The 27,942-nt window shown below is 45.0% G+C and overlaps 1 protein-coding gene across 8 annotated transcripts in view; it reads left to right on the forward strand.

The window, feature by feature from the left end:
* The first annotated feature begins 3,155 nt into the window (after nucleotides 1-3,155).
* CD58 (CD58 molecule) overlaps nucleotides 3,156-27,942 on the forward strand; it is a 40,118-nt gene continuing 15,331 nt past the window's right edge. For 2 of the 8 annotated variants that reach the window (XM_075166636.1, XM_075166627.1), the window contains exons 1-7: nucleotides 3,158-3,300; nucleotides 15,911-16,201; nucleotides 16,868-17,122; nucleotides 21,695-21,754; nucleotides 21,965-22,021; nucleotides 24,608-24,655; nucleotides 26,189-26,260. In XM_075166636.1, the coding sequence (XP_075022737.1) occupies nucleotides 3,249-3,300; nucleotides 15,911-16,201; nucleotides 16,868-17,122; nucleotides 21,695-21,754; nucleotides 21,965-22,021; nucleotides 24,608-24,655; nucleotides 26,189-26,260 (835 nt within the window). In that variant the 5' untranslated portion in view covers nucleotides 3,158-3,248. Of the gene's footprint in view, nucleotides 3,301-15,910; nucleotides 16,202-16,867; nucleotides 17,123-19,264; nucleotides 19,355-21,694; nucleotides 21,755-21,964; nucleotides 22,022-24,607; nucleotides 24,656-26,188; nucleotides 26,261-27,942 lie in introns of all 8 variants that reach the window. The other 6 variants (XR_012676299.1, XM_075166649.1, XR_012676291.1 and 3 more) reach the window with 4 other exon arrangements.

Raw genomic sequence — 27,942 nt, forward strand, 5'->3', positions numbered from 1 at the left:
ATAGCAGTCATTTCTTTACCCCAGTTTGCTCCAGCCAAAGGCTTTGGGGCTGTGTTAGGTGGAAATTCTTTTTTATTTCCAAGTCACTCCTGAGAGAAATTTCTGTGGTTCTCACAGGAAAGTTAGGCAGCACCAGCTGCCAGGCCTGGAGGGCTACTGAAGCCCTGCCCCATCTGCATCCTCCCAGAGACACATAAATACAAATACATTCTGATCCTGATACACTTGGCTCCTTACAGTGTACAATCACGAAGCACAGTGAAGCACAGTGTGATTCTCTTAAGAATGAGTCAGGGATAATGAAAGCAAACAAACTTGATCTTATGCGCAAATTCTTTTCATTAAAAAAATTGAAAAAATCATGCTGTCTGCACATTCAAGCAAATGCTGAAAGTGCCCAACTCAGTTGAAAATGTCATCTCCCCACCCACAAAGCAACAGTTGGCAGAGGCATATAAGCACTGCAAATGCCCAGTGGTCAAGTGGAAATCTGATCACCGGAAAATTCACTTACACTGGAAAACTCTTCATTGATACTGGAAACAATGCAATCAGGGTAACAATGCGGGACCTTGGGGGAACCCAAGAGTGAGTTGAGCAAATGATGACTATTTAAACCACTCCCCGTGGTCTTTGCATTCGAGGGAGGGCATGAAATATATGCAGAGCTTAGCTCACTGTACATTAAGGTCTGGATCCACCCTACTGCTGGAATACTTGGTATCACAGCTCCTGTATTTTCTGTCCTTTGCCCATGGAGTAGAAACCATGGCTTTATGTTAAGCACCTAGGCTCCTCTGTATTGTTCCCAGGATTGACAGAGGATCTGGGTTTAGTTCTCACCTCAACAAAAAGCAATTCAAACTCCTGACTTTCGGAAGAGTGTCCTAACTATGAGACAGTAGGAAGAAAACATTAAAGACTGGCTTGGCGACTGAGGAAGGGAAAACATGGGCAAGTCTGATTGGCTACTCAGTCAGGAAAGGAGGAAACACAGTCATTTTCTTGAGTCTTTCATGAGTACTTTATGGACCTTCTACCTAGTATGACTGTATAAGTATGCATCCTTGCCACGTATCCCTGCAGTCTCCCAAAAATAGAGGAGCCTAGGTGAGGGTACTGGCCACCAGGCTCAAGTTTCTCTCTCACTTTCTCTGCCCCGTGAAGCCCTAATCGTCCTCTACAACGTGGAGCAGCTCGGTAGACAGAACTTAGCCCTGCTTTGAGTGTGTGTGGGTGATGTCCTGTGGTTCCTTCCAGCCTAAAATAATCTGTTTCTAAATGAAAGTGTCAGTCCCTGCTTCAGATTTCTCTCTGCTAACCCTGAAGATCTCATAACCTACTGGAAAGTTGTAGTGTGCAAGGTGGGAGGTGGCATCCTCCCAGCAACAAGGTTCAATCCAAAGTCTCTGACATCTTGGGAGGACATTTTACCGGACAAGAGGACTAGGCAGCAGCAGAGAACAGCTGCCCCTGCCACCAGGATATGGCCGGAAGATGGCCACGTTACATTTCTGGTCTAAACACTGCAACTTGGAGCCTTTACAGCATAGGGAACTCCCTTTGACACTTAAACTGAGAACGAAGGGGAAAAGGGAACAGAGGGACAGAAAAGCTTGTTGTGGGTTTCTGTCACTGAGCAAAAGCAATTTACGGGATGGTCCTGACTCCATTTGGAAGCCAGTTACGTGCCACGTTGTTCTGACATAGCTATGGAGAATGGATCAATATTATTCTGATTTTGTAAGACCTGAACGAGACAGCACTGCTCAGCACAAGGTGCAGAGTCATTCTAGCTCATGCTGCAGCCTGCAGTGATGAGGTAGGGGAGCTTACAGCAACCCCTAGAAGGAGGGAAAAAACCACTCAGCGTTGGAACATCTTCACTCTTGATTTTGGAAGATCCTCTGGTTAGACATCTCCACGATTGCCAATTTTTTTTTTCTGAACCACTACGGGCACTGTTGTGTGAAGAGCAGAGCTGAGGTCGCTCCAAGTGGCGATGAATAGCCCGACACAGCTGCTCGGCAGTGAGCACGTGGGCCCAGCACTCCGGCAGAGAGCCAGCCGAAGGCTGAACCTGCGGTGAGAGCCTTACCATCCAGCGCTAGTGCTGTGCGGGTCTCCCTAGGACAGGCAGTCGAGCTCCTGGGAACTGAGCATGCTTTGGGGCTGTAAGGTCTGCAGCTGGACCTGCCGGCAGCTGGATTCTTCTCAGGCAGGATAACGCACTGCGAGTGGGATGCAGGCAAAGGCGGCTGACGTACCCACTCGCAGCAACTGACTGCTGTGGGAGGAAAGCTGGCTCACGGCTGCTGCTGGAGTATTCGGCAGAGTAGCAATTTTTCAATAGCTGCTGAGTATTTATGTTTCCAAACTGTTGTGGTATTTTCCCTTTCTTTCTCAAAAACACTCTGTAGTGTCAAGAGGCCAGTCATCCAGGAAAGGGAATGTCGTTTTGTTTTAGTTTTGTGAATGGTGTCGAAGGAAACCCCTAGAAGTCAGAGCTGGTTTCTGTTTTATTTTATTTTTTTCTTTCACTTAGGCAGAAGGGTCACCTCCACAGAGACCAACCCAGCCTCGGCCGACAGGAGTGAGCATGGCCAGCCCACCCCTCAAACAGAGACATTGCCAGGTGTCTCCCAAAGAGAACAGTGGGCATTTGGGGGAGCATCAGTGTCATACACCAGGCTCCAGGGAGTACTAGGTGTGATGACCATCATTTTCTGAGGGGGCAAGCTGCACGTTACCTGCTGAAATGTGTTCTCCCCCTAACCTGTGGGACTCCCACTCCACATTAAATTGATTGAATTTCAGCTTTTCAATTAGCAGAGCTGAAACTTCCCTGCTGTAAGACCGACACGACAATTTCTGCCGCCAGCGCTTGCTGGAGTTGCGCCCCATGAACCAGAAACCCCCTTCGCAGCATCACCTCGCACCCCAGCTCCCCTCTGGCAGCCGCAACCCACCAAGACACACCGGAGGCGGCCGCCAAGTCTGAAATCCCCTTTCCTGATGGAGGGCCGGAGTTTCCAGAGGAACCCCGGTTACTCAGCACCACACAGGGGCCTCCCACCGCCGGGCCCGGCTGGGGTAGGAGGGCGGGGAGAGGAGGCTGAGGGGCCGGGCGGAGAGCGCGGGGCAGGCCGGCGGGGCGCCTGAGGGCGTGGCGAGCGGGGAGGCGGGCAGCGGCCGCCGTCACCTTTCGATTTCCAGTTAGCCGCGGGGTTCGGCTCGGGAGAGCAGCCATGAGGCTGCTGGCTTGGCTGTGGCTGCTCTTCGCCTTTGGCTCTCTCCTCGGTAAGTCGTGAGGGGAGCGACGGGGACCCTTCCCGAGCCCTCCGCTTTTTCCCCTTCCTGCCGCCCGGCTCCCCTCACCGGTGTCGGGGCGGAGGTAGTAGGGCGGGCAGCGAGCGTTAACGGCGGCGCTGCGGGGAGCAGGGCACCCCCTAACCGCCCCTCCCCAGGCGGCCGGGTGGGCTTGTGCCGCCCCGGGGTGAGGAGCGGGGGAGCGGTGAGGGGCGGTGGCTTCGCAGTGACGGTTCGGGTTTGGCGGCTGCGGTGGGTTCCGGCCTAGGGAGCTGCCCCCACCCGCCTCCCCCGGCCGCGGTCGCCCCTCGGCTGCCCGCCTGGCCGCGGGGAGCCCGGCGTGGGCCCCGCGCCGAGCTCCGCGCCTGTGTCTCTCAGCGCGGTGCTGAAGGGGGCTGTTTTGTTTTCTGTCCCTCTCAGTGGTAGCAGGCAGAACCAAATAGCTGCCTTCCCCCCGCATTTAACACTAGAATTTCTTAGTGTCCCCGACCAGTGTGCTTAGGATCCGCCCCCGCCATTCCTTGGCAGGGCAAATACTTGTGCCCTCTTCGTCTCAAACTTGCGTACGGGGAAGGTTGCTGTGGGAAATGGGTGTGATTTTATGGTACAGTTAATTTCCTGGCTAAGTGAAGTTACCCTGCGCTACGGAGGAAGCACGAGGGGAGCCTTGTACTCCCAAAGCACGTCTGCCCCCGGTCCCTGAGGTGTTAAGGAGTTTAGAAAACTAGCTTTTATTGTGAAAATATTCTTGTCATCCCTGTATATAAAAATGGTGTTTATTTTGTATTCTGTGTTACTCCTTGCTCAAGGAAAAATCATCAATGAAAGTTCTCAATGTTTTTTGGTTTTTGGTTTTTTTTTTTAATGGGTGGGGCTTTTTTTAATAGAAGTAAATTATTAACATTCACTTCTGGTGAAATACTAAATAGAGGCCTTCTTAATCCAAATTCCGCCTGTGTGCCTGAGGAGCATAGCCCTCACGTCCATAGCCCTTGCACAGGGCTATGAACATGAGAAGAACAAACAAGACTTGCTCATTTTTGAAACTGAAGACAGATGTACAGACTTTCTCATTGACATCAGAAGTAGCTGCTATTGCTGGATGAGCCAAGCAGCATGGCTTGCTGTATGTAGATCTTCTTACCATTCCTCTAGTCTAAGGGATTTCTCAGTGTCTTTTCTGTTGCTTTGGGAGTTTCCTGGGTGTGCCTAAAATAGGACCTATTGCATCACTTTTTTAAAAAAAGAACAGTCTCCTTTTGCTTTTCCTGAAGGCTTTAAGCAGCTGGTTCTGCTGCTGAGTATTCAGAACAACCCCCTGAGATTTCCTCCCACACTATTCCAGAAGTCTTTAGCTTGCTTTGTTTAATTAAGACTCTGACATCCTGTTCTGCAGCCAAGACTGTAAGAGGGCTTTGGGAAAGGTGTACGGAGGACCAGCGTAGAAGCTAGAATTCTGCATTCTGCATACCTGTGTGAGTCAGTCTGCCCATGTTCAGCAATTTCTTCATCTCACCTGCAGTGCTTTTGCAGATAGTTCCAAATGAGCATTAGTAATGCAAGATTAATTGAGTATCCTCTTGTAACTTTTTGTGTGTGTGAAGGCACCTTGTTACATTACGTAAGTTGGCATGCGGCTGCTACTGTGAGCATCTGAGTCCAGGTGCTGTAGACTTATCCAGGAAATGAGATTCCAGGTTCCAAACAACATACAGTTGAAAGGGAGAGACGGTGGTAATTGGGCGACTGGAGAGGGTAATTGTGGCTGCAAGTGTCGTAATATCCTCCTTTAATGGAAAAATTCACTAGCTCTGTCGTCTTTTCCTCTCTATAAAACTGATTCTGCAGTGGTTGATTAGGGTAGGAATACAAATACAAACTCTTTACTGTTGTTCACTAAACTAAATCAGCAAGATTTCACACCCTCTTTTTGTTTGTATGCTTGCATTATTGCTATTATGTGTGTTGTTGCTTATGTGTAAATGTTATGTTGATTTTATCAACATAAAATAATCTCTCATCTCCGTACGAGAAAATCAAGACTCTGAAAGTCAGACTGATCTGCCCAAGTGCATAAAGTAAATCAGTAACAGTTTGACTTGGCATGCAAGTTTCTAGCCTTGCAAACACCTCTTGTAAACACCAGGATGCTGTTGCTAGATCCTCATCCTCTATCAGCCCTCCCCTCCTGAATCCCTGCCTTCCCAGCCTCCCCACTTCTCCACCCAAATTCAAAGCACTGCACCTATCCTAGTCACATGGCGTTGGACATTGGAAATGGGGGGGGGGGAGAGATGCACATAGCATAATCTGTCCTGAAGACACGCTTCTTCATTCTCCAGTGGGAACCTGTGACACATGGAAGCTGCAGTGTAGCTTTGGCATCTTCAGAATCCCTACTCACCGTGTAGGGATTACTGCTTTTCACAACGCCCTGCCACGTCAGGTTTTTGTCTGATAAAACCTCAGACTTGCAAATACAATGCTTAAAGTGTAAAGGTCACGCTGAAGCTATGAAGGACGTTGATTTTACAAATCTTTGACCTATAAAGACCACGTTCCTTCAGTCATTGGAAATTCAAGCCAAAACTTGAATTTCAATTTTGGGATCCTGGAGACTGTATGTTGGTGGAAGAAAAGCCAATGTAGTATCTGTGGCCCAGTTTGTTGAAGGAACCCACAGAGAGATCTTTGCACCCTCCCTGTATGAGGCGAATAAATTGTTGGCTGCCACACCAGCAGGAGGATCGCAGTGCCAGCCACACCAGTGGGGACATTCTGCCACACTGCAGATGGCAGCCAAACTTCTAGTGTCTTCAGCGGAGTCAGGACTTGCCCCCAAAAGCAGAGGGGTTAAGGGAGGTAAGCCGGATGAGTGAACTAGAGCACCTAGAAGCATTCTGCGTCTGTGGTGAGGCTCATCTGAAAGCCAAGGAACTCTTTCAGTGGTCTGAGCATCAACTCATTTTTAAGCAGTATTGCTGCCTTCTAGTTCTTGCATATTTTGCAGGGTTCCTTAGTGCTTTATTTCCCAGTTCAACTTCTTTCATAAAAATTGAGTTAAGGGGAGACAGCCTGGTTCACCTAAGAGTGGAAGTTACATATACAATATTGAGCGTAGGCTGACAGATACTTGTTAGCAACTCTCATGTTTTCTTTCTGACTTCTTCTAAAAGTGACCACCACCAAACCCATGCTTTCCTTAATGTGGCTTTTTGTTTGTTTCCCGTTAGGCAGTTTGACAAGTTTGGGCTGGTTTTTGGTTTTGTTTTGAAATTTCGTCCCTTTCTTTCTCTACACACTCTCTATGGGCCTTCTTGCCTCCAGAGCTGTAGCTGTTATATCATATTAAAAACAAAAAGAAACAAATAATTTTTTGCCATTGATATTTAACGCTACAGGATGAACACAGAGTGAAAAAGGAAACTGATAGTTTCTTGGCTTAATGTGATTAATAGTCATAGTCCTTAGAAAGCCAGGATCATCTCTGGATTACATGCACAGACTCCTTCGATCTTGAGAGTTGACAGTGTGGTTAAAGGTGTTTGTTCAAAAAAAAAAAAAAAGATTTGATCGTGTGTATGTATTTGTCTTTTTTTTTTTTATGGTCCTCCTATGAGTTTACAGTCTCATGAGACCATATTGGCCGTGTTCAGCGTGGTATGGCTATAGGCTATGTGGGTGATACAGGGTTTAGAAGAGACGTAGGTTGTAGTTTGGAGTACATTTAAGCTGGTGTTGCCACAGGACAAGAACGGTTCCTCTCTGTGTTATCAGTTTGTGCTGTTCTTTACAAATAGAACTGTAAAGATGATCTGGCTGAAAATGAACTCAATGGAAGGAAAAAAGTTATTGAGACAAATTATTTTCTGAGTCCTATTGATCATATAGCTACATAAAGACCGTGCTAGTACAGCATAGAAGTACTATCTGAATGTTGGGAGTAAGTGGCCAGAGGATTTGAACTGCTTTTTTTCTGGCAGTTCAGGGTAGGCTTAGATGCAAGTCAGCTCTGTCCCTAAGCAAAGCCCAGAGATCCAAAATAATCAGTATCCTACAGGACCCAGTGATCCTATCTAGTAGTTCACCACTGCCAAAGTGGGGATTCCCAATTCTCCCTCTCCCTCCCCCACCTCACGCTGCCATGTGTTGGCCTGGACATTCACTGGATTTAGCTCATTGCATTAATGGCAATGTAATTTGTCAAAAAACCCTGTAAAGTTGATGGATGATGTTGGCTCAGTCCAGGGAACATGCAAATGGAGCAGGACACTGAGACTGCAAAAAGGAGGGCAAAAGCAGGTGGAGGGGAGGGAGAGTGGAATGGCCACACACAGCCACCCCCCATGAGTGAGTCAGGTGTTTGCTTAATTGCCCTGAGCTAATCAATTGTCCAGGGCCGGGGGCACAAAATTTTTGGAATAGGAGTTCTCACGTTGCAGCCTGCTTCTATGTGTGACCTGAAGAAGGGCCTCATTGGTTATGTTCTTGACAGGAGAACTAGCTGAATCTAGGTTGCCTCAAAGTACAGGCAGTAATAGTGTACTATATAAACCCTTCTGAAGCTGGAGTTAAGTGATTAGGTTATCCTAAGTTTGTATATGCAAAGCATGTCGTACTGTAACTACAGAACATAAAATATAATTTTAGGTGCTCTTTTCCCACCATTGCACCATATAGCGCCTCTCACAGCAAAAGAAGATTTGGAAACCATGGTCCTGCAATAACCCCTCCTCTGTATGGTGAATACCCTGGAGTGCTGCTGTGCTAGTGGACTTTGACTTCCGCAGAAGAGATGAAGTTTCCCTGCTCTAGAACAGCACATAAGAAAGACTCTTGTAAGGCAGGGATCCTAGAGAATGTCTTGCACTTCCATAGTCTTTTATAGTAAGACAGGTTAAATCAATGATCAGAATAACTGTGACTGAATAATTATTAATGAAGTCATAATGCTGCTCAGAGGTAATTTCTGGGGACTGAGGCTCGGGAGGTAGAAGGACTATACAAAGCTAAAACCCTTGGGTTGTAAAGCTACATTACTCTCCGAGTGATAAGAACGATGGAGGTGAATTCAGGTTTGTGCTAGATGGGTAGTAAGAAGCAGCATGACAAACTGCATGTGGTTTGCTTAGCGGAAGTGAAAACTTCCTACTTAATCCAGGGTGATGATGAGAGCTGTGAGTAGGTGAAGTTTGCTAATAATGTGTGTATCTAGGCTGTTACATCAGAAATTTCCCTTGCTGTTAATGAAGCGCAACATAACCAAGTATGAGAGACGTGCGAGTGCAGGTTGACCAATGTGTTAGCCACTGTACCATGGTACTTGAAAGGTAGAGATGCTATGCTAGCTAAAATACCAGTAATTTTGTGAAGTTTTTTCTCTTGGTGCTACCTTTAGTGTGGCCCTGGTGACATTGTACACATACCTTTTTCCTGGTGTATGAACAGGCTAGAACTTGCTAGAGGTGGAATATTTTTGTTGATGTTGTTTAGTATGAAATGAATAGACTTACCTAGAATTATCCTAAAGCAATGCTTTGGCAAAAAGAAAACACCCAAATCAAGAAGGTGCCACAAAAATAAGAGCCTACCCATTTACATTCAGAGAGAGGAGTATCCTTTCCAACTTGGAAATATAGCCCAGTGGATACTTCCAATAGGAAGTTTATTTAGAAGCATCTCCTCAGAGTTGCTTTTGTATCAAAAGTTTTAAAGCTTAAGAAAATTTGCCAGAGCTGCACAATCAGTATCCATCCTGGGATGTGCACTGCACTGGGCTCAGAACTTCCATTTCAGATCTCTGAAGAAACAGGCCTGAGCTGCAAAATTTGGGGTTGGACAGATTCTGTCCTTAATTCAAAGGCAAAGATGCCAGGATTTCAGGTGCATTGTTGTGAACCAGATCCTCCTGGCTCACAGGAGCGTCAGAGGTGGGTAAAGATCTGGAAACAGGTTGTGAAGCCCAACCCAGTCACTCGCTCGCTCCCCCTCAGCAGGATGGGGTAGAGAATCAGGAGGGCAAAAGTACAAAAAACTTGTGGGTCGAGATAAAGACAATTTAATAAGTGAAGAGGGGAATACAAAGGGAGGGGGGCAACAAAGTGATGCAAAAGCAATCACTCACCCCTTCCCACCAGCTGACTTCTTTGAGCAATGGCTGCTTTGGATGAACACTCCTCTCCCTCATTTTGATTGCTGGGCATGACATTTGGTAGGGAATATCTCGTCTGATCGGTTGTGGTCAACTGTCATGGCTGCGTCCCCTCCCAGCGTCTTGCCCATCCCCAGCCTGCTTCTAGGATTGGGCAGAGTGAGAAAGAAAGAAGGTCTTGATGCTGTGCAAGCACTGTTCAGTAACAGCTAAAACACTGGTGTGTTATCAACACTGGTTTGGTCACAAATCTGAAACAGCACCATATGGGCTGCTATGAAGAAAATTAACTGCATCCCAAGCAGACCTAGTACACAAGTGCATGGTAGCAGTGACCATGGCAAGCAGTAGGAAGAGTAAGACTGGGCAAGTAATCAGAGGACAAGGGGAGTAGAAGAGGCTTGGGCAGGAAGCAGGGTGGAGGGAGCTAGAGAGATCTGCGAGGTTCAGCAAATGGAAGAGAGGTGTAAGTGGGAACAGGGCAGAGGAACTGAAAATTCTGGCTATTGTAAAAAAAAAAAAAAAAAAAAAAAATCTTTGGAACTAAACTTCCAAAAGTTGTTGGAGATTTGCACCTTCCTCTCAATTCTGATGTCAAAGAAGTCAGCTGGTGTCTCACCCCGGTGGCACCTTTATTCCTGCGGAGCTGATGTTTTGGTCCTCTGTTTTTCCCGTTCCTCAACTTCTTTCCCTGGAAGTATCCAGGATTGCCTAGTCCTTGTCATAGACAAGCTTTTCTGCATCTTGCTTGTACCTAAGCTCTGCTGGGATCCACCGAGTCCTTCTGAGAGTCACATACCGAGGCTTTGATAACCCTACCATAGGCTTCCCCGAGCTGTGCAGCGGAGCGTGCTCTTTCTTCCTCCTCCTCAGGCTGTGCCAGGGTGCACGAGGGAATAATAATGCAGCTGGCCCCAAAAGAGTCTGGTCTGGTCAGGACACTAGGGAGAAGTTTTTAGGCTCTTCCTCAGCTGACTCTGCATTTTCCCTCTTTAAGGCAGGAAAATGTCTTGAACATGTGGTTTGACTAGTGAGTTACCGGAGAAAAGGGAGGCAGTGTCTCCGTTTCCGACAGCATTTTGGAAGGCTTTACCTCTGTCCTAGGAAGGTTTAGGGCTGTGAACCCAGAGTGGAGAGAGGCAAGCGCCCTCACTGAAGTGGGTAAACATGGATTGGATTTAAGGTGCAGCTGAATCCTCATCATTTCCTGGTAGCTATTTTAAGGAGTCTGCTCGGGGGCACAGGTGTGGTCACTCACTCTGAGCCAGGCCTGTGCTGCTGGCCAGAGGAATGGTCTTACTCATGTTCTTCCCTGCTTCACTTGTTTCCGCTCCATCCCGTGCACAAGCACCGGTGTTTCCACAGTGAGTCACATCTGGGACTTACAATCCTTCTGTGGGTTTTTTGGTTTGGTTTTTTTTTTTTGGGTGGGGGTGTGTGTCAAGTTAGTTTTCAGCGAATTGTACTCTCCACATGACTATTTCATGGCGGGAACAGGCAGACAAAAACAAAGGAGAGGGAGGAATGGCTAGGTCATCCCCACACTTTTGGTCAGCAGCGTGGTTTTAAAATGACTGGGTAACTTTTGCATGGGGATGCTGCCTGTTGTTAGGCCCGTGCTGAGGGATATAACTGAAGGTATGGATTTTGTGGTGGGGAGGGACGAAGGCTTGTTGGTGGGTGCCACCCTTAGGTCCTGCCTTTGCTGATGTGTAGAGCTCTGTAAATGCAGGCAGCCCTGTACTGTCCAGGAGCAGCAACACATACCTCTGTGAACTTGCTGCAGTATGCAAGTGAAAAACTCTGCTTCTGATGTTACATGTAAGATTTGCAGTCATTCCTGCACGAATCTGATTTTCTCTTGCAACAGCCTGGGATGCTGCTACAGCTTACTGTCATCTGCGTTCTCTCTTTCCTGGCTGTAGCTTTTGCCCATGCTTTTATACCACGAGTCTAAGTGTTTTCTTACTGGAGTTTGGGAAGCGGGTCGTGTTTGTGGCCTGTGGGAGAATTAGGAGGACTATGGGTGAATATTCTGATAGTCCTTCTGGACTGAACATTTATTTCAGGGTTCTCTGCAACTGGTGGTTCTGACGTTTAGGAGGGAACGTAGCTCTCTGTTGCTTACAGTTGCCGGGGGAATTCACAATTTAAAAAAAAAAACAAAAAGCCTAAAAAAGGGGTAGTTGGGAAGTTACAAGAAATAGAACAAAAATCCACTATTTAAAAAGCCAAACTGCTGAGGCAGACAGTTCTTTGCTATAAGCTAATCAGTAAGGACTTTTCCACCCAGCTTCAGCAGGTGGAATGTTAACGTCTTAACGGTAATATGGAAGCCTAACTGCTGCTTCTATAGACCTTATATATACATGTATGCGTTTCAAATAGGTACTTGAGACCAAAAAAGATGATAATGATAGCATTAAAAATAAAAAGGGAATTAGCTTACAGAAGTTCTCTGGAATAACTAAGCCTTACATCAGCTCCAAGGAAAGTAGCGAAGAAAATCAAATCAGGTAGACTAGACAAATATAGTGATGAAGCATTTATTGCTGATGAATGGAATATTAAATTCCACTTACTCAGTCTGAACAGAACATGTGGATACCTTTAGCCTGCTTAAATGCTTAAAGAGTCAGAATTATTCAGGTGAATATTAAAACTCAAGTATAGCACACTAGGTTGTATGGGTGACCTGTTACTCTGTGAGTGAAGGACTGTGCCTTGTCTTGCATAGGCTGCAATTCAAGCTCTGCGTTCAGAGACATGATTCAGTTAGCGTGGAGATCCAGGTTATGTGCATTAGCTGAGTCGTTGTCAAACATGAGAAAATCTGAAATGTTTTCACATACTGCAAACCAGGCTAAGATTCATGGCTTGCTGTTTGCTGCAGGCCAGATCTGTGCACCCATGCTGTTGTTGTGGTTCAGCTGATGCGTGATAGGCAGAACGCTTGACCGTGGCTCTGAGTAGGACGAGAAGGCTGTGTAGGCAAAGGTATCTGGCTGCTGGAGAAGCGAGAACAGAACATGATGTAGATGACATGAGGTCGTGGGTTTGCAGAAGAGGCTTTGCTCACACAATGTTAGCTTCTTTTTATCAGTAACACTTTCATTATATGATTTGTTTGGAAGGATAGAACACAAAGACATGGCATAAGAAGGAGTTTGGAGTGGGTTGAAGGAGATACAGGACCAGGTAATGTGATGGTTTCTGTAGAGGCTACTGGAGGCCTTAGCATAGCACTACTTGTTGTGTGAACTTTATCTTGGAATAATAGGGTACAACAAGGAGAGAGGGAGAAAGCAGAGAAACATCATTCTTATTTTTAGCCTTCCAAAAAAAGGGTATGAGAAAGTGTTTGGCTGTTACTTCTCCCTCTTTGCTCACAGCAGAGAAGTTAACTGCTGTGGAATGAGAAATCTGTCTTTGTATAAAATGAAGTAGAAAAGAGGGGGAAGGGTTCCTTGGAAATTTAGAAAACATATGATGACACATGCTTTCTTTAGAAGCTCAAAGATATGTGGTGGAGACCTTATGCAACATTTTTGTATGATGTATAATTTCCTTGAAAAAAAGAAGCTGACAGCATTGAGTGGGAGGTTTCTTCACATTTTCACTAGAGCAGCGAAGCAGGGAAGTAAAAGCGTCCGATCCCTGGTTTTAGACAGGAGGAGGTGACGGTTATCCTGAAAGGATAACCTTTTCCCTGTCTTGCTCCTGGGAGCCCTGAGTGTCCTTGGGCAGGAACTCTTCAGCTCCTTGCTGCCAAGCCTTTGTTTCACCAGCCAGCAAGAAGAGAGTGCGCTGAAGAGGGCAGCAGAAGCTGTGGAGGGAAAATGTGTTTTCTTTTCAGCTCTGCTTTCCTCTAATCTCATTTCTGGGCTTGAAGAAGAAACAATCTTCCCCTCATAACTCCAGCCTAGCTCTTACGACTAACTGAAAGAGCGCAAAGACACGGAGGATTTACACGCATCAACACCCAGGCTTAGGAAGTTATTGGTGGTTGGCTGAGCAGTGGTGGCTGTCCTTGCTCATGTTCTTAGTCTCCAGCAAATGGCTGCTTTCCTCCCAGAATGGCGTTGTGTTACTTTGCTCTTGTCAGCAGCCACTGTGGCTTGGCGTATGGATGGTGATGTTAAGCCATCGTTGATTGTGTCTGTGAGCTGAAGTTACTGAGAGGTGGAATTTCACAGTGGGTAGAGCAGGGAGTTTTTCTCCATGCTAGGAATACTATAGGTCCCTAGGCAGTGAGAGATGACTTCTTGAGGAAAACACACTCCTAGAAATTGTCTTTATGAAACAAAAGTCTCTAACAAGACTCCAAGCTTCATCAGATCAAAACAGTGTTTCATCTTGCCCAGCATCCTGCCTTCTTGTGGTCTCCAGACACAAATGTTGGAGCTCCTGGGTTCTTACCTTTTCTGGAAATTGTTAATTGAGATGGGTGTAAAGAGACGCTCATACTGGAGCAGCAGAAACAAGTGAGGTGTTTAAAGCTGTCTGAATGGGATAGAAGAGAAAGAAAGGCAGGTGGGTTGTGTTGAAAAGCTGTGGGAGCGATAGCTGAGCCCTCTCCACCCTGCTTATTTTTCCAGTTCCCGTGCCTGGAAAGGGCCACAGCGTAAGTACAGACAACAAGAAGTAGAAACTGTAATGGCATGAGAAGAGTACTTTCATGGGTAAATTGCAAACAAATTGGATGGTCCATGAGAAATAAGGCATGGAGAAGACCTTCTGTGTGTGCAGTTCTGTACCCAAGCACACAGAAGTGTGTTTCCCATTGCTTGCCTTCAGTCTCCTGCCTGAGAGTGTCTTTGTTTCTGTGGTGCAGCACCAGGCAGAACAGTGGGACACTTAGTATGCTGATGAGCATTGTTCTTTGCCAATGGGGAGCCTAATCTTCTTAATGACTGGCCTGGCTGACCTCCTGGCTGCTTTCATGTGGAAGGCAATAGGATGTGGAGCAAGATGGGCTATAGTTTGTGTTTTGGACTCATATACAGTGAAGGGAAGTGACTTCTTGTTTCGATGTGATAAGGCTGTAGTATCAGCATGGATTTATGAACAGTAGGTTTTCATACGATGACGACATGAGAAGCAAGGGAAGCACAGAATGATATAGGGGTTGTGGTGGGTTCATTTGATGACATGATGATGACTTGATGCCATTTAGGAACCAAAAAAAAAAAAACCAAAACCAAAACAAACCCAAAATAGTAGCTGGGAACAGTTGGCTTGAGGAGTAGGCTTCTGAAATATTTCTCTTTCACCATGCACAGTTACTGTTTAAAGGGAACTTTTCTATGGTGTATATTGGGAATCTTGCCTTAATATGAGACCTCATTTGTATCTTAATCATGCCGTTCCTTCAACTTAGTAGTAAAAAGTTACCAGCTACCATGGAGCGGAATCGAGTCCTTAATGCAAGTGTAACTTGAACTCAGTATTGACATGTTTTTGTCTATGTCTACATACATGTCTGCCATGGCAGTAGTCTTGTGATTTTTTAGAGCCATTCAGAGCTATTTGGAAGTAAGAGGTGATTGCTGAAAACTGAAGCAGGGACACAGAGATGCTAATGGTTTACAGTATCTATCCCTTCCCCACAGCAGAATTTGGTCTCATCTGTTAGATCAGTAGATTTTTTTTTTTTTTGGCACATGTAGCTGTTTTTAATAAAAACTAGAGAAAATCTCTTCTCTCTTTTCTTTTTTGTTGTGGTTTATTCATTTATATTGAATGCCTGGGCCTTTTTTAGCAGAACATGATTGATTCAAAATTGATAGCAGTTAAGGTTTCTGGACAGATCCCATTTCTTGCTTGCAGCTCTGCTAGATCTCAAAGGTTGGGATGCTATTTCATATACATTGGCAGTGAAGTAAACTTGCTTAAGTGACATTTCCAAAGGAAATCCCTAGTATCCCCATGATTTCAGAGCTGGCACTTTGAGCCGAGTAGCAATTTTATATCAGAAGTGTGCTTTTTACTAACTCTGTGAATATTCATGCTGGAAAAATTGCACTTTATTTGCTCAGCAGGAGCTTCAGTCTGGGCATTCTGTAACAAGATGCTGAGATAGATTTTGCTGATGACAACAATTCTTCATTTCATCTTTTTCACCAGACCATGGGCAGGAGCTCTAATTCAAGTGAACAGAGAGAAAGTACTGAGGATGGAGGAGCTTAGGATAGGGAAGAAGATCAGGACAGATCCCAGATTCTACCTGGGACCAGAATGTGGAAACTGGATCCCTTTGCAGTGCATGTTACATGATTGTGCAGACAGGCTGGGTTTGGGTAGTTCTTTACCGAAACATACCTTGCTTTGCAACATTGGGATGTGCTTCTAACCTAAATTTGAACATATCTGATAGCGCATACAGCATTAGTCAAGCAATAGTTTATAAAACAATTGTTAAAGTAACTTTTTTCTTTTTTTCCCCTGTAGCACACGAACACTTCGAGGACGTGTTTGGCATTGTGGGAGAAAATTTTACTTTTCCAGTAAAAATAGACCAAAAACTAGAGGAAATTATTTGGACGAAAAACAAGGATAAAGTGGCTGAATGGGAAGGACAAAACGAAACGACATATTTCACTTCTCTCCGTAACAGAGGCTTGCTAAACAAGGAGAATGGGTGCTTGACTATATTTAACTTGGAGAAGAATGATGCTGGCACATACGTGTTGGATTCTGTGAAAAAATATAATGTCTTAACCTTCATACTTGATGTGTTAGGTAAGTAGTGGAAGAACTACATAAAGAATTTGCACCACTTTATTCACTTTAAGAAGGCTAGAAAGGGGATTGTTTATTTGACAGGGAAGCAAACAGAAACAGAGGGGGGCTGTTCTTTGGCTCTATTTGTTGCTTAGGCACTTTAAACAGATTTTCAGAGGTGTCATCTAATTTGTGTGCCCATCATTACTCACCTTGGAATGACCTCTAGAATGTGTATAAGATGGCACACTGTGTACTTTCAGGTAGATAACCAAATTTTCTGAGCAAGCTGACCAAGTTTTCCCAGGCATTGTGTATCTACTGAAGATGCTCCTGCAGGCATATTGTACATGCTTGAATATCTGTGGCATCATCCTGTGCAGATCTATGCAGCTTCACTAGTAGTCTTTGGGAAATATATTTGACCAGTGTATGTATTAGTCCTATTGGCAATAAACCATGAGGAGTCTCAAACTGGGCACCGAAGAACCACAAACAGGGCTACTTTTAGAAATACATTTCTCTCTCACGCACGTGCGTGCGCATGCACACACACACAAACCTTACACATACACTTTTATCTATGCACTCTCCTGCTGCTTTTGTTGCTCCTGCCCTTGTACCATGCTAAAATTCAAGGGAGTTTATAACCAAGGTGATACAGAATGTTCTCTCTCCTTTTAGATCCCCCTTCAGAACCTGAAATAAGTTGCAACATCAGTGGTGATAGCATTGTGTTAAAATGTACAGCAGATTTCCAGAAGCCTCTGAATTACACTTGGAAGTTCAGTAGCATACTAACCACTCGTCACACCCAGGAAGTTTTCATCCCTAAGAAGAATGTTGATGCTTCCGAGAAAGCTGCATGTTTCATTAAAATCTCTCAAACGGAAAAGACCTCTGAAATCTCCTTGACTCAATGCTTTCCAGATAATAAAGGTAATGAATGGGTCAGGTTGTATACACAAGTCTGAGAGGCTAGGTTGGGAAGCAGCATGGACTTTGACTGTAAGATTTCTACTGACTTCTCAGGAAATTGAATTTAGAGAGTAAAAAGCATCAGAAGTGATTTGTCTGCTAAAAGCGTGTTTAAAGTTGGTGAAAGGTATGAGGTTGGCAGTTTGTTCCCCCCGCAAAGATACTTTTTGCAGGGATCTCAATAGAATAAAACCTTCAGCTGTGACTTGAAATGAGTAATAATAAAGAGAGAGACACACTTAGACGATGTCTTCTGAACCTTCTGGCCTTGTGTAATTAATGCTAGTGACTATTGTGCTCTTTGTACTGCTTTCCATGAACTGGAATGAAACTGCTTAGTCATTTCAAGTGAGTCATCTGGCAGCCATTAGATAAAATAATTTCTCATCTAGTGCGTGCATGAGTCAATATGCATACTTCTTTTCCTCCTTTACAGACAGATATATAAAGGAGAAAAGAGAGTTTTCCTGCTGTTGCTTATTGCTTTGGGACAGCCTCAGCTGAGCTTCAGGTCAGCTTGAGGTTTGCTGCTTTTTTTTTTTTTTTAACATAGGATGAGGACACGTTTGGAACCATCTGGTTTGTAGGGTATGTAAGGCAGTCCCTAACTGACAAAATTTCCCACTTCTGTGCAAAAGTCATTTTCATGGTTTACCAGTGTAGAATTCTTCCTCCTTCACTGGAATTATGTGTTAGAGACTTGTTAGAAATGAAGCATGTGGTGAGTTGACCTTGGCTGGCTGCCAGGTGCCCATCAAGCTGCTCTGTCACTCCCCCCCCCTCAGAGGGACGGACGGACGGGAGAAAATACGACAAAAGCCTCATAGGTTGAGATAAGGACAGGGAGATCACTCAGCAATTACTGTCGCAGGCAAAACAGGCTCAACTTGGGGAGAATTAATTTAATTTATTGCCAATCAAAATCAGAGTAGGATAATGAGAAACAAGAACAAATCTAAAATACCTTCCCCCCACCCCTCCCTTCTTTCCGGACTCAACTTCACTCCTGATTTCTCTACCTCCTCCCCCCGAGCAGCGCAGGGGGAAGGGGAATGGGGATTGCGGTCAGCTCATTACGTGTTGTCTCTGCTGCTCCTTCCTCCTCACACTCTTCCCCTGCTCCAGTGTTGGGTCCCACCCACAGGAAACAGTCCTCCATGAACTTCTCCCATGTGGGTCCTTTCCACGGGGTGCAGTCCTTCAGGAACACATTGCTCAAGCGTGGGTCCCCCACAGGGTCACAAGTCCTGCCAGAAAACCTGCTCCAGCGTGGGTTCCTCTCTCCATGGAGTCACAGGTCCTGCCAGGAGCCTGCTGCAGCGTGGGCTTCCCACGGGGTCACAGCCTCCTTCGGGCGCATCTACCTGCTCTGGTGTGGGATCCTCCACGGGCTGTAGAATGGATATCTGCTCCACCGTTAACCTCCATGGGCTGCAGGGGGATGGCCTGCCTCACCATGGTCTTCACCACGGGCTGCAGGGGAATCTCTGCTCCGGCGCCTGGAGCACTTCCTCCCCTCCTTTTTCACTGCCTTGGTGTCTGCAGGGCTGTTCCTCTCACATATTCTCACTCCTCTCTCCCAGCTGCTGTTGCGCAGCAGTTTTTACCCTTTCTTAAATATGTTATCACAGAGGCACTACCACCGTCGCTGATGGGCTCAGCTTTGGCCAGCGGCGGGTCCGTCTTGGAGCTGGCTGGCACTGCCTCTGTCTGACATGGGGCCAGCTTTTGGCATCTTCTCACAGAAGCCATCCCTGCAGCCTCCCCGCTACCAAAACTTTGGCATGCAAACCCAATACAAGATATTTGCTGAAATTTAATTTGGCTGAGATCTGGCTCGGCCTTTCATAGGCCAAAAAATGGAATAGCCTTTGCCTTTCAGGCAGTGATGTGCCTTCACTGAACTAAGGTACTTACCATGTAACTTTCCTGGAGCTGGCTTAGGGTTTTGCTAATAACTGACTCTGGTGCATTAATTTCTTGAGGCTACTTTTTAAAATCAAATAGCTATAAAACATACGCGGGGTTGTATTTCTACTGAAGTAGTATATCACACAGTTGCTTTTTAACTAACCAATCATTCTTTATTTTATTTTTTTAAAGAAGACAGCTACCACAAAAGAAGCAGAGATGGTCTTATTGCGGCTTTGTTTCTCTTCATTCTAGCAGGAATCGTAGTATTCCTATACAGAGGTATGTATAGCATTTCCTAATTGAGCTTAGCATGCTTCAAGATTATGCTGATCTAAGGTTCTGTAGAATGTATGAAAGTTTCTGACCGTGGGATGTATTGTAAATACAGTAGCAGAAACAAGTACAACTTAAGCAAAGGCTAATAGATTTGAAGAAAATAATATACTGAACTTTCTTGCACTCAGACACTGGGCTCTGTGTACTGGGAAGCACTCTAGTTTGTCTTTGCATATTTCTCCTTCAGACTAGGTGTTTCATTTACTGCGTGTTTCTACTTACCAAGTATCTATGGCCTCTCCCGTTCCTACCTGAGTGTGCTTTCACTGCCTTTTTTGAGAGCATCATAAAGCTGCCCTCAAGATCAGATTTATTGTTGGGACAGGCTCATACCAGGGCCTGTTGAATACCTTATGCTGAGTCAAATCTAACAACTCATTGTGCTCAACTGATACGTAGGGACTTCTGTGCCTCCTGTCAGCCTGTATTGCCATCATCTTGGAGTCCTAGATTGGTTTCTTCATCCATCCCTACGCTGGATTCGAGCATCTTTTTTGTAAATCTGATAGCTTTTTTGGAAATGGTAATTGTAGGCTATCACTCTGTATCTCTTGCTGCCAAGAGATTAACCTTTTTAGGTTAATATGTCAGGTTGTATTCTGGCTTGAAAAAGAGGTGCGCACCATCTCTTCTCTTTGTGTTTGAGGGAGTCCCGAACCGGAATACGTTATTGCTTCATCGTGAGAGTGCTCTGCGTGGAAAATTCCTGTTGGCTTCCAGGAGGAGTCACCACTTGGGAGTGGCTGCAGGGTGAAGAGCATGGGATGCATCTCCTATCTGGGAAGGACTAATTGATGATATTCTGGAGGGAGGCTCTGATCAGAGCATACATAGATGTATATTGCATGTGGACCTTATGCTTTCCTGATCATTTTCCATTTAGTTTCTGTTGGCATGGAATCATAAAATAAACAAGGTGGGAAGGAAGCTCTGGAGGTTTCATCCAACTTGCTGCTCAAAGCAGGACCAACTTCAAAGCTAGATCAAGTTGCTCAGGGCCTTGTCCAGTCAAACTTTGAATAATTCCAAGGATGGAAATTCCCCAGCCTCTTTCAGGATGTGTTCAAGCGCTGAATCAACCTTGTGGGGAGGGATATTTTCCTTATTTCTGTTGGGGATTTCCCTTTTGCAACTTGCAGCCATTGCCTCCTGTCTTTTTGTTCTGTACTTCTGAGAGGAGTTTCCTGTGTTTTCTGTGTAAGTTAGTTGTAGATTGCAATTAGCCATCCCCTTAGCCTTCTTTTTTTTCAGGCTGAACAAACCCAATTCTCTCAGCACCTCCTTGCACAGCTCCTGCCCCCTAAACATCTTGCTGGACTAGCTTCAGAATGTCAGTGTTTTTTCATGAATTGGGAGCCTAAAACTAGACACAGTACTCCACATGTGGTGTCACAAATACTGAATAGAGGGGAAGAATTATTTCTGTCGATGGGCTGACTGCGCTTCTGCTAACACAGCCCAGTCTCTAGTAGGCTTCTACTGCATTCTGACATTTCTGACTAATATTCAATTCGTCGTCCACCAGGGCTTCCAGGTCCCTTTCTGCAGAGCTGTTTTCTAGCCAGGCAGAGCTCAGCCTGTACCACTCCGTGGGGTGATTTCAACAGGTGCAGGACTTTATGTTTGTGTTTGAACATCACGTCTTATTTTGACAGCATATTCTTCTGATTGTTGAAGTCCCTCAGAGCGGCAGCCCTGCCCTCCAGCGTATCCCGTACTCTCACCAGTTTGATGTCATCTGCAAACTTTCTGAGGGTGCCTTCTGTGCCCTTGTCCATGTTGATGATGTTGAACAAAACTATGCTTGGTATCAACACACAAAGAATGTCACTCATAACTGGCCATCAGTTAGATTCGAAAGTATTCCACTTCCATTGCCTTGAAACAGCAAAGGTTTGACCATGCTAGAAAATAAACTTATTATACCTCAGTAGGATAAGCACTGCATAGGTATAATCAAACAGAGGGTGTGATTTGCTGATTTAAGAACAAGATTCAGAGTCATGAACTGCTAAACTCTCCTTTAGATTTGGTTAGATGTGTTCTGACTTGTTGTTGTTGCAGGAGGCCCATTTTGTTGATCTCTCACTGATTGTCTTTGCCCCAAAACAATATTTCACTGTTTCTTCTTTCCCGAAGTCAAGTATTCAGTTGCACGTCCTCAGTGGATTTTTTTCGTTTGGGCTGGGCGGGTGGGAAATGGATAGAGGCTGTCAGCTAGTTTCCAAAGGCACAATTTATTTCTGAGTAATTTCTCCAGGTATTTTATTTGTTTTGCTGCAGTTAGAACTAAACTCGGAACAGGAAGAGCTGCTCAGAAGAACAATCCCTTGCATGGTTCCGGTAAGAGAGCTAGAGTGTCACAAATTTGTGGAACTCAGACTATTGCGTTAATTTGGTCAAGGCTTGTAAATTTTTTCTCTGTGGCAGTATAGTCTTTAATTGGAGAGGTAAAGGAATAAGTTTTCTTTCAGGCCTTAGTTGTTTTACAGAGTGTAGTTATTTTTTCCAGATCATTAACATACTTTCTAAAGTAAGTAAATTTCGTTATAGGAGAACATCAGTTACTTTGCTCTATGGACAACCAAGAACAGCCTAACTCAGACAGAGGTAAGAAACCTGTATTGGGGTATAGGTGTTTTTAAACATCTGCTGTTGGTTGGAGCAAGGAGTCTGATCTGCTCTTTCCTTTTTTGCAGTGTGTAAGCTTTTGAGTTGATTTTAAGGCACACGCAGCCTTAAAGTCTAAGTTGAGGTCCAGTATTGGATAATCATAGGGACCTGCACTTAGTGGATGTGTTAGTGGGGCTGGCAGAATTACTGACAGTGAATGGCCTGAGATTTGCCTGGTAAGCAGTTCGCTTTGGAGGTGAATTCTGCTTCTGACACTGGAGAATGGGGACTGGCCTCAGGATGAGGGCTGGAAATGCACACACTATAGGGCAATCTATCTGTTGGAGAACTTACTCTTTACCTGTTTGGTTAGGGCTGGTTTACATGCTGAAATGAGGTTAATATTTCTTCCATCTCTTTTAATCTTACCTGCCTGTCCCATTTATGTAAACTTCTTTCAGAAATTTGGTTGTTTATTTTTCTAAACCCGGTATTCATATCGAGTGCTTAGGGCTGGGCATGAATGTAATACATTGCTCATTCCCAATGTCCCCCATGGCAATTTCTTGCTGGTCTATCTTGGAAATTGGGCAGCTAGCCTTTTTCTCTGTGCATTGAATTTGGCTTGGAAAGCTGGTGGTTCCAGTAGGTGGGGGTTGATGCTGTGCATGTAGCAGTAGATTTCATGATGACCGTTGAAGGTATTATCACATCAGACTGGCGTGCTGTTTGTTTACCTTGAGTAAATTTGCTGTTAGTTTACCTTGGTCATATCTTGAAAATCCATCCAAGAATGGTGAAGACAGGCACGTCGCTAGTCTGGTGTGTAGAACTCTGGTCCTTGCTTTTGGTGCATGATTCTGGTACATGCTTGCATCCTGTGGGTCAAGTTGCAATTGTCTCCTTTTCTTTCTCTAACCCCTTTCAGTTGTTTCAGGAAAAAATCTGTTAGCAGCACCTTTTGGTTCACTCTTACTCCATTTTGCAGGCCTGTCTTCTCCTTGTAACAGTCAAGGTGAGGGAAGGAGACAGTCAGTGGAGGAACTTCTCGCCTCTTTTCATTAGTTTCCAGTCTGCTGCCCACCCATGATTTCTTTACGTGGTGCCCTTCTGCAGGCAGTACAGATTCTCAGGGTTGTCTGCATTCCTGTCTTCCTGTCCAGATTTCCACTTGTGCTTCTGCTGTCCATTCTAATCCTGCTCCTTTTTTTTTTTTTTACTTCTTTAATTTGCAGCAAGATTGCTCAGTTCTCTGGCTTGTGGGTCTGTGTGTTGGGGTATGGGAATCACTCTATATGGTGAGCAGCTAGGGAAGGGGACAGCTACTTTCACAAGGGTGAATGAGACTAACGTGTTCCAGCTTTAACATGTATGCATCTTGTTGCCAGGACCACTGTGGTCTGTTCTTATGAACCAAACTAAATCAGGCAGTCAAGCAGATTAAGGAGAGCAGGGGAAGACTCTTAAAAAATACTTCGTTGTGGAGGTCACCAGGCCAGATACTGTTTCAATGGGGAATGGCCAAAGCGCCTGCCATCAGATACGAGCTCAGTGCCGTGTTGGAGTGTTCTGGTGTTGACTAACGGTGGCTTCATGTGGGATACTCGGTCTGGTATCTTACACGAGCTGCTGGAGTTAGCACAAGGCTGGAGCAGGATGTTTCTTGGATTGCAAACTACCGTGTCACCTTTGCAGAGATTTTCTGTATGTTTAATTTAATTTCTTAAGTTGTTCTTTAATTTAATTTCTGAAGTTTCTTAATGTTTTTATGGGTTTGGAGGTTAAAAAAACGTGATGAGGTCCTTGGTGATGGGACTGGAAAAGATGCCACAGGTAGAGAGGCAGTGCTATGAAAGCAGGGTTTGGGGTTTTTTTGTTGTTGGGTTTGTTTGGGGTTTTTTCCTCCCCTCCCCCAGCATATCAAAGTCTTACGAGCTTTTTTAGCAGGATTTTGGATAAGAAACTTCATTTTTCTTCTGGTATTTTCATACGTTTGTTACAGCTGTGGCCCTAGCCCATGGTTCAGAGATCACTGAAGTCTAGAGACTACGGACGGATTTGAGGGTGAAAAAAGGAGAGGGATGGGAAGAAAAAAAACCCAACCAAAAAACCCCTCCTTTTGGTACTGCACTTAAATTTACTTTAGAAAGGCCCATGTTTCTATTAGAGATTCTTTAAGGTCTGCAAAGAGAAAGGATTTAAAGTCACAGTGTTAGTGCAACACATAGATGAAGTAAAAAAAGGAGATGTGGATTCTCTTCTCAGCTGTCTCTGGCTTTTTATGGTAAATCTATGCAGCTTTATCACCTTAAGTAAACCCACTTCAGAAAGATTTTGTAAAGCTGTAGGCATAAATATAGATAATATTGGTTGTGGTCTGGGACCTTAAGAGGTTGCTGGAGGGAAGTTGAAGTTGAAATTAATTGTGAGTCCTTCAGTAAGGTGGCATAACATACTAGTTCTCAGGAGTATCTGCTAAAAGTGTTACAATGAAACTGTCACTTTAAGGCTGAGTTGCGTATTTTGCGGACTATTGTGCTACCTCCGTATGCATTTCTAAAAAGGCTTTCTGTTTGCTTGCAGCTACATCTTCCCAAGCTGTTGATTATGAGAATGAAAAGCCTGAAGCAGGTAACAAGTGAGATGGTGCCCTAAAACAGGGGAACATGAAGGGGGGAATTAGTGTTGCACGTGGCCTTTTGCAGTCCAAAACGTATTAGCATGTTCTCAGTGTAGAGATTACCATTCCCCTGTCAAAAAGACCTGGATCCTTGTGTTTGTTAAACAGCACTGAGCAAATACCTTCCTGGGGTTCAGCTTCCCTCTTTATATGATGAGAATGATACTGCATGCTGTGTTTGCAAATCACTTCACCATCTGTGGAAAAAAGAACTAAGCATGTATGAGGGAACCCCTTTTTATAGTAAATAAGCAAATTACCCTTTTGTCTAATGTTACCTTTAATTTGCATGCAAAATTGTGCAAGGATATTTTTATAGTGTGTCATCACGGGTAGGTGATCTTTGCTTTCTGCTGGAACAAAACCCTCAAGCAGGACCTAAGATAACAAAATGCTATGACTTCAAAGCTTTGTTTGTATTGATGGCAAATAAATCTGAGCCTCAACACACCAATTTAGAGATGGGATGCTTACAAACTTGCAAAATGCTAATTTGGGAGATAGAGCAGGCTTCCTTCCTTAGAAAAGCACCATTTCTGGATGCAGTATCTTCCACTTGCTTTATGCTCTAGGGAAGTTTTTTGACTGCATTCATTAGGCAGCTAAGCAAAGCCCCAATTTTGTTTTCTCAGTACAGTCAGTGTAAATTTCAAGGAAATTCTGGGACCTTTATTTTTTTCTAGAAGTTCTTTTTACTTCAGAGGGGTAGTGAAATATGAACATTACAGTTCAAGTCAGCAAAAAAAATGTTTTTTTTTTCCTCAGGCTGTTGCACTAATGATTCATTCACTCACTAACTCTTCCACCATTTTCCACAAGTACCTGATAACAAGGGGGTTGGAGAAGGCAGAAGTTTTTCCCGATTAAGGGAAAAATCACTAATGATGACAATAAGAAAAAGGAAACCCAGAAGTCCCTGGGTTTTGCCGCTTATTCTTCCTGCATGAATTGTGATGGGCGTATTTCTTCATCTGAAGAAATAGGGGTTGTGCAGCTGATGGTGAAGGTGTGGTGCACTGTGGGATTGTCTTATCACTTGTGGAACTATTTCCACATACATAGACACGGATATAGGAGAAGGAGGTTTATTTTATGCCTGTCTTATGGAAGAAAGGAGGGAAACGTACAGTTCAGGCAAAAGAGAATCAGATAAAGGTTGTCTGTCTGGACACTAGAGGAACAAAATAAAATACTTTGTTTTGTTGCAGTATAGAGTGGGAACATCAGGAAGGGGAGTCGGTGCACCTTTGTGCAGTACACCCTGCAGCACCTAGGTAGCATGCAACCACTGCTGTACAGATGATAAACAGCAGGCAAGGCTATGATGTTCTCTGAAATGCGTGTACAGAGCAATTCTAAATAAGGCTTCTGCTGGTAGCACAGCAGTATGTAACAGTTGCAGAGGAGAAGGCGTGCTGCTGAGCTCTGGACAGCAATGGAGTGTGCTCCTGAAGGACTGTAGCTCTTCTCTGATCTCTTTTCAGACAAAGAATTGAACAAGGAGGACAGTGCCCTGAAAGAGCAGCAGACAGTTAACAATGGTGTAAATCAGGAAGGTAAGTGCCTGTTCTATGGAGCAGTCAGTGCTAATGACCCGCTGGGCAAACTGGCCAGGATCCCTTAGAGTAGAAGGCTCAGAGCAACTTCCACGTAATGCTTCTCAATGGTGGGTTGCGGGGGATTGTGCTGTGAATGCTGGGTACCTGTCTTCTGTGCAGGAGTTTCAGGAGCAGAGTTAACCAGCTTTGAGGTGGTAGTCAAGAACAGCTGTTTTAGTTCTGCTAGGGCAGAGCGAGTCTTGTGTTTTCACCACCCTTGGAAATCACCCCAGCTTGAAGGAGGTGTGTTCTGGAAATCAGTGGGGTTTAAAAAAAAAAAAAAATCCCAGTCAGACTGAGATGAGAATACTGGTCACGTGGCAGTTGCTGCTGAAGTGCTACCTTCTGGTCTTCTGGTTAACGCTGCCTGTTGGGAGATCTCTGCAAGGGGGCTTCCAGTCCCCCAGTGTGTGCACATGAAGCACTTAAGTGAGGAGCAAGAGTTGATGTGACCAAGAGGAAGCTTTGACAGCTTCTGTCTGAGATTGGAGAGATTGCTACTCTGTGAAACGGAGTCAGACTATCCGTCATTGTCACTGGTGGAAGACAGTACTCCATGTGTGTCTGTCTTTAACCTCCCTGACATCTGCTGGGAAGGCAACACAGCAATTCAAGCAGTCAGGAAGATTTCTGGGACAGCGTCAGGGACAACTTCCTCACATAGACTCCCGGATGCACCAGCAAGGGCTGATGTGCAGCTCGCTCTGCTGCTCACTAGCAGAGGAGGACTGGATGGGGATGTGGTCACGAATGGCTGTAGTGACCAAGAAACAGCTCCAGGTCCCGAGAGGAGTGAGGAAGGTCAGCATCAGGGTACAGGCCCTGCACTTTCACAGAGCAAATTTCTGCTTTTTCAGGAAGATGGTAGGCAGGATCTCATGGGAGACAGTTCCAAAGAGCAAAGGAGCTCAAGAGGGCCATCAGGCCTTTAAGGAGGACTTTCTCCAAGCATGGGCACAGGCCATCCCCATAGTCAGGAAAATAGGCAGGCAAATCAGAAGATCAGCTTGGCTAAGCAGGGAGCTCCTGACAGGGCTCCAGTGCAAAAATTGCTTGTACTAGATGTGGAGGCAGGGACAGGCTATAATGGAGGAATTTAGGAACACTGCCCAGGCAGGTAAGGATGGTGTCAGGAAAGCCAAGGCTCAGGGAGGCTTGAAACCACTATGGGATGACTAGAACAATGAGAGCAGCTTCTGCTGCTAGGTTATCCGTGCAAGAATAAATGAGGAAAATGTACGCCTGTTGCTGAACAGGGGATTGATTTAGTGATAGCTGATGCTGATGAACTATAGGCTAGATGAGCAGACAGTGAGGTGGACTGAAAACTGAACATGTTTCTGGTCACAGGAGAAAGATGGTGACTGGGAGTAAGCAGGATGGTTTTACCAAGCGTAAATCACAGTTGACCAACTTGACAACCTTTTTTGGATGAAATGACTAGATCTGTGGATGAGGGGAGAACAATGAGTGTCATATACCTTGACTTTAGCAAGGCTTTTTATACAACGTCTCACAGCGTCGTTAGAGTCCTAAGTTAGGATGGCCTAGTCTGGATGAATGTCTATCTACACGGGTAGAAAACTTGCTAGATTATCAGGCCTGCAGGTAGTGGTTAATGGGTTGTACACCGCATGCAT

Source organism: Calonectris borealis, chromosome 1 (genome assembly GCF_964195595.1).
Source record: "Calonectris borealis chromosome 1, bCalBor7.hap1.2, whole genome shotgun sequence".
NCBI lineage: Eukaryota > Metazoa > Chordata > Aves > Procellariiformes > Procellariidae > Calonectris > Calonectris borealis.